At 37.2% G+C, this 16,998-nt stretch overlaps 1 protein-coding gene across 1 annotated transcript in view; it reads left to right on the top strand.

The window, feature by feature from the left end:
- The first annotated feature begins 400 nt into the window (after window positions 1-400).
- Asb4 (ankyrin repeat and SOCS box containing 4) overlaps window positions 401-16,998 on the top strand; it is a 57,491-nt gene continuing 40,893 nt past the window's right edge. The window contains exons 1-2 of the mRNA XM_047561356.1: window positions 401-665; window positions 10,477-10,776. Coding sequence (XP_047417312.1) covers window positions 479-665; window positions 10,477-10,776 — 487 coding nt within the window. The 5' untranslated portion in view covers window positions 401-478. The remainder of the gene's footprint in view (window positions 666-10,476; window positions 10,777-16,998) is intronic.

Here is a 16,998-nt window from a genome sequence, read left to right as displayed (position 1 = left end):
CAAAATTACTACAGGTTTCCAGAAGCACATGTATCAACAACTGAAACAAATTTTCGTTTTTGGCTATTGGTTAGTCAGAGCAAGACCCTGGATCTCCAGTCAGGCACCAGATGTTTTTACTGAGGGGGGGAAAAAAAGAGCATTAAGAGCTTTTAAATCTTACATTATTACTTTGATCATATAAGAAATAATAGTGACATTTCATGCTCGGAAATGTGTTGCGGGAGCTTTCCTTCATATCAGCACTATATATTACTGAATGGATCAGTTAATATATAACCAGTTTAAAGGACCTGAAAATGCACTGACAGCCAAGAAGGATATTTTGAAGTTTGAAATGATCCCTATATAAATAGAACGGATCAGCATAACTTTGGGATAAAATTAGCCGACAGTTTGTGGACTCTCCAGCATGTGCCTGTTCGCTTAGTGCTGCTCTCCTGATAAATCACAACAAAGCTTCCAGAGGGAGAGGAGGATGGACAACAACAATGTCCCTCTCACTAAATCTGGAACTGCCAAGTTAGTTAAGAAAAATTTCCTTGAGGCGCTAAAGTCAAATGACTTCGGAAAATTGAAGGCTATTTTAATCCAAAGGCAAATAGATGTGGACACAGTGTTTGAAGTTGAAGATGAGAACATGGTTTTGGCATCTTATAAACAAGGTAAAAATACAGGTATAATTATAAAATTGATAGAAAAGAAATTTTTAAAAAATGCACAGCATCAGTGACCTACTCTAAAAAAGTAGCTCTTATTTTTCTTTGTGTTTATTTAAAAAGTATTTCTAATTTTATCTTTTCTTTTTAAACTAGAATGCATATGGGTTGATACATATGTATTTACACCCATGTATATATATGTATATTTATATACATGTGTATATGTGTGTATTATCTGTGTGTGTGTGTGTGTGTATCTTGTATCTTTTTTCTTTCTCCACCCTTTTGCCTAGAATTTGAAATCCTAGACAATCACATTTAGTTATGCACTGTGTGTTTCAAACTTTTCTTTTGACTGTGATGACACAGAATAGAGAAAATATCTTTGGATTATGATTAAGCAAACTATTGAGACCTGATCTAGACAATGTGACTGGTTTGGGGACAGGCTGTTAATTCTCTGTTAACAGCCACTTAAGGATATATCATCTCTGTGTTCATGTGGGTGAAAAAGGGGATTTTCTTCCCCATTTGGAGAGTTAATGAATGTATAAAGCTATGCCACAGTCACCTTGATGATCTTCATCATTTTAATGAGTTTCCATTCAGGCACAAAAGCAGAACTCAGAGAAACCAAAAAGTTAACTTTTTTCTCAGACTAAGATAATAGATCAAAATTGTACAAATACTTAATGCAGAAGATCTGCCTTATACAGAGCTAAGGAAAACAAATTAGAAAAGTTTTTTTTTTTAATCTTAAGATTTTAGGAACCCATGCTAATTAAAGGTGGGGGGGGGGACTTGAGTAGTTAGGCCATCTAGTGAGTGGATGGCAAATAAATATCCTGCTCAACATCACTTCTGTTTAAATAAAATAGATGATTAAAATCTTATGTGTAGCATTTAGAAAGAGAATACTTATTGTTAAAGTTTAAGATGTTTTGTGCTCATAGATAAATGATCAGTTCCATCAGTTTCCAGATACAACTGCTAATGATCCATATTTCCACACTAATTCACTTGTATCTTCTTTTCAGTTCTAAAGAAAGTATGGGATAGTTGAGGTCAATTACTGTGTTTGTGATTTGTACTTTTAGGACTTTATAATAAATTGGCATTGCTTTATTGGCTGAAAGATAAAGGAGAGGTCTACTGTTTTTCTTTTGGTTGTTGATAGGGACTCTGTAAGAAAGAAAAAAATTATGTACTAGAATCATAATATAATATAATCATCATAAGATGATTGCTTTCATCTTTTGGCTTTGTTCAATGAAATAGTGTCTGAATGCTCAGTACATTTTTTTAAAGGTATTTTAAAAACTTATATTTGTGCTCAATGTAAAATAACTCAGGTTCAAGCTGGTGGGTAATTTATTTGACCCTGAGTCACACAGACTGCCTTTTCTCATTTCCTGAGCAGCCAAATTACCCAGATCACGCAAAGGTTCTGGGGTTATGAGAAAGGAACTTTGAGATGCTGGCTCTCGGGAAGCAGGGTGTTTTTTTCTGCTGTTTCTAATGGTGTCATCACCCCTGAATGAGAAGAAAATGCATTTTAAATTCTTCTTGTCAATATGAGCAGACTCCTATGGTCCTCATAGAGCTAAATTTTCATTCACACTAATGGGTGTTTTCATAGTGTTAGGACTGTGGGATGTGGCTTTCAATTAGGAGTCAGCAATGTACACCATCTGGAAGAGGAAAGAAACAGTTCCAGTCTTATGTATACCAGGTGGGTGTCTGCACAGAAATAATAGGACTTGTGGTCTTATCTTCAGGATTTATGCAGGAAATCCTTGATACGAGCATGTGTACATGCGGGAGAGTACAGAAATATGCTTCCTCTCTGTTTAACATGGGTGTGGGTATAAGACTGTTTCTTTAGTCTTCAATCCAGGTAAAAACCTCATCTTTCTTCAAAGTTACTTCAATTTTTTTTTCCCCCTCACATCCTTGCAGCCTAATGATCAATCCTTTAATATTAAGGTTAAGAATGGAAGTGATAAATAGAATTCTAGCTGCTGGTCAAACAAAGTAGACCTAAGTGCTTCCTGTTAATTTCTTCACTCACAAAAGAATTCTCGGAGAACAGTGTAACTGGTTGGCGAGTTATTGAGTTCTTTTTCCAATGGTTCTAAAGAATAGGACCCATTTCTGTGTGGCCTTGAAGGGTTGTGGCTGGATTAAAGTTTTTGAGATTTTATTAAATAAAAGCAGAAATTCTGAACATTGCCCACTTGAACTGCTACACACTACTCTTTGACTTTTATAAGCACATTTGAAAAGCTCTATGCAGAAGAGTTATAAATGGGCAACTTGATTAGTTTTCACAAAACAGGCAAACCTATGTAACTAGCATCCAGATGAGGAAACAGAACACTACTGTTTACTTTTAAAGGATGAAAACCTTCAGTTTTTAGTTATTTTTGGCATAGTAAGCAATGTGTAAAGTCTGTAACAGATATGCTTTTACATTTTCTTATGTAGTTAATAATATAATTCCGTATTCAACATTTGATTGTCCTGCAGAAGATGAACAGTGGTACAATCAATTCTTAACCATTTTTTTTTTCCTTTCTGGACATACAATAGCATTTTTCATAGGATTTTAAAAAATTATTAAATTTTATTTCTAAATATAGTACCTATAAGCCAATACGAAATAAGTGTGTAATTTTTGGAAGGGCAACTCGGAACTTTGCTGGCAAAGAAATTAACTTAGGATTTGAATATCATTCTTCCAAATACACAATCTTATCAGTACACCAGTAGTCAAAAGTTGATCTCATGAACAATGTGAATTTTGTGGGGAAGATAGAACAAAGTTATTGGATTTCAAAGAAATCTAGAAAACTGATTTCTGCTTCTACCTCTAGCACTGGGCTTCTCTCATTGAGTATATTCGAGTATATTCTATCAGTCTACCAGAGGACAGCTTTAGAATTCAGCCTCCAGATTGTGTATTTAAACTGTGGGTGCCGTGTCTGTGTTTTGCCAGCACTTAATAATGATTCTTCTTTTTTTTTTTTTTTGGTTGTGTTGGGCATTGAACCCCAGGTGTCACGCTGCTAGGTAAGTGCTCTACCACTGAGCTACACTCTAGTGCAATAATAGTGATTCTTAAAATGAGAGAGATCTGACTTTATTTTTTTCAAGGTATTTTAAGCTTCATAATCAAAATTTTCAGATATAATCATGTTTTATTAATTAAAAAAAATAAAAAAACACTCGCTCACACTTTGCAAAACAAACAATAAAAATGTGCTGGCTAGCATCTTCTGAGAGCCCTCCCAGGAAATGGAAGAAATTTGGGTCTCAAAAGAAAAAGCAAGAAAGCAAAATAGCATTTATCAGATGATCACTTTAAATTAGGAATGACCTATGCTTGAATGAATTCTTAGCTCCTGGATGCAATGTATCTGAGTAGTCAAAGTATGTCATGATACTTTCTTTTTTCTTTTCTTTTCTTTTTAAAAACTGAGCCAAACAGATACTATTTAGAATGAAAGTAAACTCAGAAGAAATCTCCAAGAAAACTCAGAGGCCCTTTGTATTATTGGTTCCCACTGGTGACGGACAACCGAAAAACCTAAACAAATTTCCATAAAGTTGTTTCCAGTGATTCTCCCAACTATGCATTTTGATTCTCCTTCAGATGTATGAGTTTCAGCTCATTAATGATACAAACAGAATATTATACTTATCTCTTTGGTATGAAATTCCCTAGTCAGCAAGGTTAATCAGAGTCCTTTTATTAATCAGTGTAATGCACTTTAAGTACTTCATTTATGGCCCACAGCTTCTGGTTCCTTGGTTGGTAGTCATATTTTTAATTAAAATAACCAATGAATGATTTTACTTGAAAACTTTCTGGCAGGTACTCTATCTACTAAGTAGCAAGTGCTGTCCAAATATCATGAAGGCTCTTATTTTCACTCCCCTGATGAATAATCTCTTTTCCTCTTTGCCAGAAATCTACTTTCCTGCATCCCTATTACTATCATAGGGTTCTTTTCCCTGTTTAGATTTTTTTATTTAAAATTTTTTAATTTTAATTTTGCTTTAAATATATATACCTATTTAAAATTTTGTATTTCAAGCTTGCTTTCCCAACCTTGTCTGGAGGAACTCTGAGAACTTTTCAGAATATATTACTATTAAAAAATAGCCAATGGGGGCTGGAATTGTGGCTCAGTGGTAGAGTGCTTGCCTAGCAAGTGTGAGACACTGGGTTTGATTTTCAGCACCACATATAAATAAATGAATAAAATAAAGGTTTATCAACAACTAAAAAAATGCTAAAAAAAAAAAAAAAAAAAAAAAGAAAGAAAGAAAGAAAAGAAGAAAAAAGAAATAGCCAAGAAGTTGGGCACGGTGTTGCACATCTGTAATCCCAATGACTTCGGAGGTTGAGGCAGGAGGATTGCAAGTTCCAGTTCAGTCTGGGCAACTTAATGAGAACCTGCTTCAAAATAAAAAACTAAACACCTGCTACAAATTAAAAAATAACAAGGACTGAGGATGTAGCTCAGTGGTAGTGTGCTCCTTGATTCAATACCCAGTTTAAAAAAAAAAAAAAAAAAGGCAAGAATTTTGCTTCAGTCTATAATCCTCCAGGACTGTGTAAATAAGTGGACAGAGGCAGAGCAAATGTCTGCTAATCCGGCCACGAGCAGCGTGTGACCTTTGGCAGTATCACAGAGGCTTCTGGAGTGCGGGGTTCATTTCGCTCAGATAACATTATCGTTGATAACTGCAGCAGAGCTTAGCTGAAGTTTTACCAGAGTTATGAGCATCCTGCCCAAATACTGGAGCAGAACCAGTTCCCTCTTCCAAGGTGTCTCAAACACTCCACTCCTTGCCATATTTCCTGAGGTAGGGGGCTCTGTGCCCAGTCATGCAGGCATCTTTCTTTTATTTCAGATTTAAATTAAACTTGCACACACGCTGGCACATGCGCACTTGGAGGATTAGTCTGCATATTTTTGTGCCAGGGGAAAACTTCTAACATTCCTTAGAACTTTCAGCTACAAGTAATGTTGGTTTGGAGATGAACTGCATGTAGCCTCCAAATCACAGATTTTGGGGAGACAGAGTTTGAGAGTTTGAGTCTGTCGATACTAGTTATATGAACACGGGCACATTTTACTGATAAACCTCTTCCAGACTAATTGTCTTCATGTGTAAAATGGAGGCTTTGCCAAGACCTTCTCTAATCTTTTATGTTATGAAGGGGAAATTATGGGAGCACTCGGTGGGATTTGTGTATGGGGGCGAATATGTATTTCCCTTCCCTGGCTTCTTTTCCGTAGAGCCCCTTGCTAAAGCCAAGCTCTTCTGAAAAGAGCCGTCACTGTGCAGAGAGGGAAGATATGAGATGGAGTGTTGGTGCTTTGCAGCAGAGGGAGGCAGCAGCTTCTTCACCCCCACCGGCCCTGCTGGCTTTGTCTCCTGCTGGCTTTGTCTCCCGCTTGCTGCCCACCCCTGTCCTTTGTGCAGTCTGAGCACACAGAGAAAGGGCAGCACGGCATCTGCAGAGGTGAACAGAGGGGGGCCTTTGAAAGACAAACACTAAGAATAAATCACATTCTAGGTTTCAAAGTCCTGGGAAAATTCTGTTGGGAGAAAAAGGGAGAGTATAAAAAATGAATCTGCCTGATTACTGTGTTTCCAGCATGCTGTTGACCATTGGAGGGTTTATTTTGGAGGACAGATTTTGATCTCTTGCCTCATCAGCTTGCATACAAGCATGCCAATAGGCTTAGCGTCATCTGTGTTTTTTTCCTCTTTCGACATTTTTTTTTTAATTGGTGCATTATAGTTTTACATATTGGTGGGATTTGTTGCTACACTTTCATACATGCACACAATATAACAATATAATCTGTGGTTTTGAAGATTCTTTTACGCTGGGTTTGGTCCTCCTTAAGGGTAGGTGTACTTATTTCCATACTTGTTACACAGTGTGACCTGGGACTCCAGCTTCATTTTAAGGTAGTGACTGTACGTGGGTGGCCCCTTAGCTAAGGGCTGCCCTTTTCTCTGCCCAGAGCAGCAGGCTTCCCTGTTCTGCTCTGGGCTGAATTGTCCAGAAGCCCCTCTGAGCACACTGCCACCTAAATTCTGCAACAGAGCTTCAGGATACCCACCAGCATACCCTGAGACGTAGCTTATGTGTGTTTATTCCCCTTTCTCCCTGCCAGCTCCCCAGGAATAGTAGCCAAGTTGCCTTGTTGTCCCCCATCTTTGCAATTTTTATCTAGGAGAGGCGAGTTATAGGCACAATGCCATTCCGGGAGTTGGATGAATTCAGGGTCTGGTGGTCTGTGAGTCTGATTTGCCAGTTAATGGTTATGATTACAAGAGACTCAGATGAAACTGACTGAGAAGCCAAGGATGACTGATTCATGTAATAAACAGGCAGGATAAATTCTCTAGGTGCTACTGGGAATTTAGGAGAAAGAAAAAAAAATCAACAAGCAAATTCATTTCCATATCTGAGATGTGACATATTATAGATGAATTCAGGGTCTTCTTCCTTTCTTTGTGATTGGTAAAACAGACTTGGAGTTAAACCTACCCTGCTTCCACAAAGACAAAGACAGATGAAAACTGCACTGCAGATATTCTGAGTCCACAAGCTTGGGTTGAGGCAGGCAACTTATGGCTTTAGCAAGCTGAAAAAGTGGCAGTTTTCTCATCTGGAAAATGAAAGGCTTGGACTGGATCATCTTCCCTTCAGCGCTAACATTCTGCCTTTCTTTGATTTTACATCAAAATGGTGTTTTCTTAATCAGTTCTCTGCTGCTTCCTTTCCCAGATCATTTTTCTTCCCCTTGCAGAAGCAGGCGTGAGTTTCCCATCGGTTGCAGCGTGGAGCTGCCTAAGCTCTGCTGCTAATCAGCAGGGAAAACATACCCACCCTGGTGTGCAGATCTGGAACCAGCTTCTTTCCAAGACAGTTAGAGAAAGTTGTCTTTGTAGATTGCTCATTGAGGAAATTTGAGTATTAAAATGATTTAAATATTGCTTTTAATGTAATTTATTCATTCTCAAAAGCAGGTTGCATACCATACAGCATAAGAACTCTGCTTGGAACATAGATTCAATACACATAAATAAATAGAAATGTATAAGCAAGTGTATAAGTGAACACACACACACACGCCCCTATATTATATGTGTATCTATGTATGCACACACACTACAGGCATGATAGGCTCAGACTATCTGTGATACTGTGAATTTTGGGACACACGATTTTGTCAGGGAAAGGCCATATCACCAAATATCACCTTCTCAGTGTTTAGAATCTCAAATTAGTGTCTCAGAACTCAGTTCTATTGGCTGAATACAGATTTCTACATAAATTCAGATAATCCTGAGGGATTACACTTCAATCCTCAATCCATTATTAGACTTAGTGCGAAATAAATGGAGTTATTTGGAAAGGGCATATTTGGGTATGGGGACACATGGGACAGAAAGAAAGCAAGATGACCCTAGAATTCTGAATGGGTTGAAAAAAGGATTAATTGTGTGTGTGTGTGTGTGTGTGTGTCTATCTGTGTGTGTCTAGGTTAAAGGGTAGGCTGCAGAAAGACAAACTTTAGGTAAATTCATTCATCCTGTGGAATTAATCATCGTCGTTCATGATCCTATAAATGACCGCTTTAAAATCCTCCCCTGCTGAACAGAAAGGTAATAGTTTAATTTTACTAATTAAAAAAAAAAAGTAATTCAGAAGATACTAAGTTTAAAAGTGACAAAGGGAGCATTTGAGAACATACATCTATGTCCTTGTCCCCGAGGCCCCCAATTCTTGGAAGCCACCATTATAAACATTTTCTTGTTCTAGTATATAAAGTATATTTGCATATGAGAGCATAGGATAAGATAGCTTGACATCTATCCATTTCAGTGTACTTAGATTGCCCAATTCTTTTTAACAACTGTATAGTATTTAGTTGTATAGATGCACTATAATTTATTTAAACAGATTTCTATTGATGAACAATGGATTTTTTAAAAGGTTGTTTAACTATTAGAAACAATGCTGTAGTGTATGCATAATCTTATACATAATGCAAAGTTGTCAAGATTCATGACTGTCAAAATCACCTTTTACAGAGTGTAATGCAAATGATTTCTTGGAGTTGAGCAGAACAATGTGCCCCTTCAGGGCATTTCACACATGAGTGAATATGCTTGTAGGAAAAATATCCAAAAGCAATACCTATGTAATATTTTTTGCTTAAACGATAGAATTTTAGTACCTCATCACCAGGTTCACTTTTAGTGTGGTCATCATCCTCGGAGTGCCTGCTAGTTGCTCATCGCTTCTTGCAAAGGTTGATTCCCAGAAGTTATCACGCTATTCTAGAGTTTTTCTGACTTCATTTAATCAGGGAAGAACACCACTTTTAGTTCTCTTTTCTAGGCTCTGCACTTTTATTAATGTGGCACCTCCATCCCACTGTTGGCTCATTTGAGCTCACTGTCAACTCAAATCCTGAGGTCTTTTCTCAAATATATCACCATTAAACCATATTCTGCTAACCTCCTACTTGTCAGTGGAATTTTTATAGCCTCAAAGCAAACTTTTGACTTATCCATGTTAAAATTTATTTTGTTGTTTCCGCCCTCAAGCCTCCACTAGGCTGTTGAGCTATCTTTACATCTTCATCTTGTCATCAATATTTCATCTTTCTCTACCTATTTCCCATTCCTCATTCACAGTGAGTTCAAATGCTGTGGCTGTAGGTATTGACAGAAAAAGGTTTATAAAGTCGACATTTAACAATGATGTCAAATATGGCAATTCTTGAAGACTTGTAGAAAAAGACAGGGAGGGAGAGAGAGGGAGGATGTTTTAATAACTAATGGGATAATTTTATTTAAGATCTCAGTTTTAGAGCTATTCATCTCCTGATCCATTAATTTGTGTATAGTTCTTGTGGGCATAGTTAACTATGTAACATATCTAGCTTTCCTGTTTATTTAGGCTGCCAGGAAGCTCCAAGGCAAATTTGCAACGCAGTTCTGTTGCTCAAGTACATAGTTCCTACCTTACTCTTGAACTCTTCTTATTTTTCTTTTCATCTATTTTCGATATCATTTTAAAAAATCTTGTATTGTGTAAAAATTTGTGATTTACCTTAAATTCTTCTTTGGAAAGAGATATTGTATAAACCAAAGGCAGGCATATAAAAATTTTGAAGTGACTTTCTAATTTTTTAATTTTTTTCAGCACTAATGAAGGAACCCAGAGCTTGCACTTGCTGGTCAAGTACTCTATCCCCAGCCCTTGGTGTGACAGAGTTTTTAAAAATATTAAACCCAATCACACTTTGGACTGACAATAATAATAAGTATAAGGAAAAAGAATTGGGATAGAGTAAAAATTATGATTGTGAACTTACAGCTTTGAAATTGTTCAAGATGAACTCTCAATGATTGGGAGTTAAAATTCCTGAAAAGTCTCATGTATCTCACTATGTAAAATAAAATACAGTCACATAAATGAAGGTCTTAAATTGAAATACCTTTGAAATCTAGGAAGGTACAGTAAATAAAGGAACAAGACAATGGAAACTGTAAAGACAGTTCTTACTAGAACTGGAAAAAGTCTGACCTATTTACAGGCATCTAAAAATGTTACTGAATGAAACATTGGTAGACTCACTATCTATTAATCTAAAATCACTGAGTCATTTTTTCCCTTGATTTTATAAACATGAGGAAAAAAACTCTTATGAAATAGGGAGAAATCCTAGGTCAAAAAGTTAAAACTGTCCTTCCTTTTCTCTTTCAGGTTATTGGTTGCCTAGTTATAAGTTAAAGTCGTCCTGGGCAACAGGTCTGCACCTGTCTGTCCTGTTTGGTCATGTGGAATGTCTTCTGGTGCTCTTGGACCACAATGCCACCATCAACTGTAGACCCAATGGAAAAACTCCTCTTCACGTGGCTTGTGAAATGGCCAACCTGGACTGCGTGAAGATCCTCTGCGACCGGGGAGCAAAGCTCAATTGCTACTCCCTAAGCGGACACACGGCTTTGCACTTCTGTACGACTCCGAGCTCCATTCTCTGTGCCAAGCAGTTGGTATGGAGAGGTAAGCTTTTCTGGGTGGCGGGCTTCTGAGACTTGGCGTCTGAGACTTGGTGATCCCTCCTTACTTTGGGCAGCACAGTAGGCATCTCAATGCCTTAAGCCTAGCTTAGGAGCCGTAAAATAAACATACACATGTATTTATATGGTTCTTTTAGCCAAGGTCATCCAAGCGATGATCACTTTGCAATCTTACTATTTTTTTAGTGTAGGAAGTGCATCAGTTTACTCATTTCCTTAACAAATATTTATTCTGCTCCTACTATGCATGTAATGTATTTTGGGAGTGGAATTGATGGAATTCGGAGATGGATTAGATGTGGGTGTTGAGGGGGGTGAAGGAAAAGGAAGTTCCAAGTATCATCACTAGGTCTCTGGTTTCAGAAAATGGGCAGATATTAATGCTATTTTTTGAGATGGAGAAACTTGAGAAAGAAGCATGAATGGCGGGATGATTTTTAAATGAACTTTTTAAAAGTCGGGTTAAATAGAGGTGTAATTGGCACACAGTAAGATTCACTCCATTTTGAGAAGCACCATTTTTGTGACATCATCACCATATTCACCTTAAAAAGTCCCTTGATGCCTTCATATTTATTCCTTCCCTTCTCCAGCCCCATCAACCACTGATCTGTCTTCTGTCCCTATAGTCTTGCCTTTTTAGAATGTCCTAAAAGTTAAATTATATGAGGTGTAGGTCTTTGATCTGGTTCCTCCCACTTATTATAATGTGTGGAGATTCATCCACATGGGTGACTGCATGAACCCGGAAGTCAGACCTTTTAATCTCTGAGGAATATCCCACAGAATGCCCGCAATGCAGTTTATTCAGTCCCCAGTAGAGGGACGTTTGGAATATTCCTACTTCTTCAGTTTTGAAAAAATGCTGATATAGATATTTATATGCAAATTCCTAGGTGGACATGTTTTCTTTTGGATAAATACTAAGAAGTCATACAGTAAATTCCTAAGAAATGGCCATGCTGTTTTCCTAAGTGATTATACCATTTTGTATCTTCACCAGCAATATGAGAAAATTCTGTATCTCCCTATCTTTGTCAAAATTTGACATTAGTCATTTAAAAAAATTGTTAACATCCTTATAAGTATAAATTGGTATCTCATTGTGGTTTCAATTTGAAATTCTCTAATGACTAAGGACGTTAAGTATGTTTTCATGTATTTATTTGCTCACAGTACATTTACTTTGGTAAACTGTCTATGCCCATCTTTTACTCCTTTTTTTTTTTTAATATATTGTTTGATTTCTTTTTGCTGATTTGAGAAAAGTGTTCACATATTCTGGATACTAGTCCTTTGTCAAGTGTATTAGTTTCACATATTTTTTTTTATTCTTTGGCTTTCCTTTTCATTTTCCTAGCAGTGTCTTTCAAAGAGCAGAAATATTTAATTTTGATAAAGTTAATTTACCTTTTTTTTCCTCTTATGATTTATGCCTTTTGTGTCCTATCTAAGAAATCTTTGCCTGTATCAGGTAATATTTTCTCCTATATTCTCTCCTAGAAGTTTTATAATTTTAGCTTTTTCTCTTAGGGCAAGGATTTATTTTGAGTTAATTTTTATAGATAGTATGAGGTATGAATTGAAGTTCATCCTTGATTTTTTACATGAATGTCCAATTGTTTCAGCACCATTTGTTAAAAGACTTTTATCATTACTGAATTGCCTTGGTATTTTTATCAAAAATCAATTGGTCATAAATGTATGGGCTTATTTGTGGACTTTAGCCTATTCCATTGATCTATATGTCTATTTTTTATAGTGCTCCACTGATTTGATTGCTGCAGCTTTAAATTAAGTCAGGTAAAGTTCTCCTAGATTGGCTTTATACATGAGAAGTTTCAGATCTCTTTGAGACTTCAAAGTGATTAAGTCAAGAATACTTTTGATATAAAAGTATGGATTTCAAAAGAAAACTCTGGACTAAAGCTACAACTTTCAGAATTGTTGGCCTATAGATTGCATTTGAAACCACGAAAATCAATAAAACCACCTGGATAAGCAGTATACAGAGAGAAAAGCGAAGCTAAGGCAAAGCCCCCTCAAATTCTGACTTTGGGTCTTCAGAAGAATAGGGAGGAGTCATCAGAGTATGACTCATAAGAGAAGTTGGAGAAACCTAAAACTGTGTTTTGACAACACAGAGTCTAAGAAAGAGGTAGATCCTGGAAGCAGAGAGTGGCTAGCTATATTTATGGCCATCAAAGTTTAATGAGATTTTCCTAAACTAGGTAGCCAAATTATCACTGATAAAAACAATTTTGGTGAATTGGTAGAGAAGCCAGATGAGCACAGAGTGAATGGAGTTAGATGAGAGATGGTATATGTATGCAATTCCTAAAAGAAGTTTGGCTGCAAAAGTGAGAATGAATACAGTGATTTTTGTAGAACTCTGGGATAGCACTCACAGAATATTACCCACAGTTGGAGATAAAAGGGGAAGGACTCAAAAAGAAAACAGTTCAAGGTGCATACAATAGGGTCACTGCAAGGTTCCAATCTTCAGGAAGTTGAAATGGGGTGAAATCCAGACATGTCCTTTTTTTTTTTTTTAGCAGGAATTGAACCCAGGGGCACTTAACCACTGAGCCACATCCCCAGCCCTTTTTATATTTTATTCTGAAACAGGGTCTTACTAAGTTGCTTAGGACCTCGCTAAGTTGCTGAAACTGACTTGGTACTCAAGATCCTCCTGCCTCAGCCTCCTGAGCCACTAGGATTACAGACGTGTGCCACCATGTCTGTCTCACATCCTCATTTTTAAGAAGTGGGCCAAAGCAAAAGATGGGTTTTGATGCCAGGGTCTATATGTATTTGGTGATAGTAAGATGAGGGAGTCCATATCAAATGACTTTTTTCTCCCAATGTCTAAGTCAAAGTCATCAGTCAGAAGAGAGAGTGTTGAGTGGGTGGGATTTTGATGAGAGTGGGAAAGGAATAGAAAGACATGGGAAAAAACAGAACAAGTTTACTCAAGAAATGTGGTAGGACTGCAGAGCTCATAAAAGATAGCATAGTCTTCTCAGCATTGGGAGTGAGGGGAAAACCCAGCCCAGTCCCTCCTTCTTGCCTGCCCTAGGAGGAGGGGTATGGCACAGAGACACAGAGGAGAACCATTCCATGTGGTTACCTACCTCTTTAAAAAAAATTTTTTTTAGTTGTTGTTGGACCTTTATTTTATTTATTTATGTGTGGTGCTGAGAATTGAACCCAGGGCCTCACACATACTAGGCAAGTGCTCTACCACTGAGCCACATCTCCAGGCCCCACCTCCACTTTTCATCTTTATTTATTCCTTTCTTTTCAGATTTAGTTTCTATTTTTATTTGTACGTTTGTTAGTTTAAACTTTTTATTTTTTAGATTTTTAGAAGATTAAGAAATTATATATTTGCTTAATGATTAACTTAAAAAGAAACTTTTGTGGAGGGAACATTTGAGATGTATCTTCAGCAACATGTAAAGGTACAATCTGATGTTATTCGCCACAGTCATCCTGTCGTTCATCAGAGCTCCAAAACATACATACTCATGACGCAGTACTGAAGCTTTGCTAAATTTCCATGCTGCTGCCTTTTCATGTGACTTCCTCCAGTACAAAGGACAGAGTGGCCAGCCCTTGCACTCCTCGAAGTCTTCACCCTTCCCATCTCTTCTGTCCCTGTCAACCTGGGGAAATTCCCTAGAGATCACAAGTAAAGCGGTGTGGGGAACTCGGCTCTACTTCCTCTATACTGACTCTAAAGAATTAGGTTCATGGAAATCAGGGTGAGTTCATGAAAGTTGGACTTGTTCTTTAGAGCCCTGGCATCAAAGGCTGAATCCACGCAGAAAATACAGAAAAATTAGAGAGCAAATGTGTTCAACTTCTGTGTGGCAAACATCTTAAAATTAAAAGACAGTCATCAAACTGGGGAGCGTGCTTGAGACTATATGAGAAAGGGGCTAATATCCTTTTATTTATTTATTTTAAAAAATTGTTCTAATTAGTTTTATACGACAGCAGAATGCACTTTGACATATCATACCTAAATGGAGTATAATTTCTCATTCTTCTGGTTGTACATGATATAGGATCACACCGGTGGTATAGTCATAAGTATACATAGGGCGATCATGTCCGGTTCATTCTCCTATTCTTAACACACACACACACACACACACACACAAAATCTTAAAGAAAGTCAACAAAGAAAAAAGGAAAAAAAAAAAAAAAAAAGAACAATGAATTGTGAAAGAAGAGGGGGAAAAAGCAAAAACAAAACAAAACAAAACATAAACAACAACAAACAAACAAAAAACTCCAAAAAAACAAAAAACAAAAGTAAAAAAAAAAACAAAAAAACAAAAAAAACCCAAAAGTCATATAAACAAGAACTACTGATATGAATATAACATAATGACCATTTTCGTTGGTAATCAGTAAAATACCAAAGAAAGTAACACTTAGAAGAAGACAAGAGCCTTCAGAATAATGCACTTATATTATGTTTTATATTTTTGTATTAGAAGTTTTTATCTGTTAAGGAAATCATTTAAAATATACCACAATTTAAGCTGGTGTGGTGGTACATGCCTATAATTCCAGTTGCTCGGGAGGGTAAGACAGGAGATCACAAGTTCAAAGCCAGTCTCAGAAACTTAGTGAGACCCTAAGCTACTTAGGAAGCCCTTTCTTCAAAATTAAAAAAAAAAAAAAAAAAACGTAAATAAAAAGGACTGGGGATGTGGCTTAGTGGTTAAGTGCCCCTGGGTTCAGTTCCCAACATAAAAAAAAAAAAAAAAAAAAAAAAAGCATGGTAAATAAGAGTTAATAAGAAAACAAAATTGTGAATCAGGTAAGTGGGAAAGTCTTTCCCACTTTATGAGTGGAGAAATAGAAGGAGAAGGTAAGAACCTGCAGGTAGGTCTTGTCGTCTGGAAACTCTGGATGCCTGAGGCTTTTGCATCACTGTCTTAGTATTTTTATGTCTTCAGCCTTTTGAACAGTATATGGGTCCTACTGACCTGGGAGTAGCTCCGGGAGCCCTGAGTACGTGGATGGGACCCACTGTCATCTAATTAATGGAAACTGTTATGTTCCTGGTTAATGAAATGCTGCTTTTGGTCAGTTTCTTTCCTCCAGGTCTCTGGGGATATAGCTGAGGGCTGAATTCTTGCTCTCTGGATCATGAAGTAAGCATTTGGGGGGAGAAGTCACATACATCACTTCGTGGTTGGACAGAGGGAATTGAGACAGCACACAGACAAGGAAAATAAGTCAGGGTAACATTAAACTCAGGACCAGAGCAGTCCATTAGGGGAAGAACCAATGCCATGGCAACTGAAAACCGATGTAATTTCATTTGCTATTTAATGGGCTCTTTGTGGAAAAGGCTAATTGAGTCCAAAAAATTGCATGCAATTTTCTCTTAAAGGATTTTCCCCTGTTTTTCAGTGTTGCACAGCTCGCTTTGTCCCCGTGCTGGATTTTGTCTGCTATTTTTCTGTTTGCCTTTCTACTTAATGCCTCCCATCTCTGGCCTTTGTTTCCTTTGGTATTAGTATAATAGTGTTCATCAGTTGAGAGGGCTTATTTACCTCTGTGAAAACGTCCTCTCCCTGCATCCAGCATTTCCCTACGAATAAAGAGTCAGGTCAGGTTTGGCTGGCTGCAAAGCAGCATATTATTTCTACCTATTCTCTTTCGTAAGAGGAAAATGAAAGCTGCTTGCTTTGCTCTGCATGAAGCAAATCCTGACAGTAGGAGGAAAATTTGTTACTGCAGGAAAGCCATAAAAATTCAAATGTTTTCTAGCAGAATGTAGCATGAGGGCAATGTAAAGAAGACTGTCCCTGGCTACTTAGTGTGACAGTGACACAAGTCACCCACATGTTAGGAATTCTTTGTTCCACAAAGTGGAACTTGCTGGACAGATGCCGCTCACATTGCCCCATTGCCTTCCAGTTTCCCATCGCTTGTGTTATACATCATAACAGCACAAATCTGACCATCTTAGTCATTTACAAACCACCCAAAGATTTCTGTCATATCTGCTATATTAGTATCACCTGTACAATATGAATTTAATTTTTCTTTAAGTTGATATGAGTTATTAAAATTAATTTGAGAAGAAACTTGATATCACTATAAGAAAATGAAAATGCAAATCCCTTGCCATACACCAAAAGGAACAGTAACAGGAAGTGATGGGCAAAGGAATTCT

The sequence above is a fragment of the Sciurus carolinensis genome, chromosome 8, assembly GCF_902686445.1.
Source record: "Sciurus carolinensis chromosome 8, mSciCar1.2, whole genome shotgun sequence".
Lineage (NCBI taxonomy): Eukaryota > Metazoa > Chordata > Mammalia > Rodentia > Sciuridae > Sciurus > Sciurus carolinensis.
The sequence above is the reverse complement of the archived record's forward strand: the minus strand, read 5'-3'. Positions and strand labels throughout refer to the sequence as shown.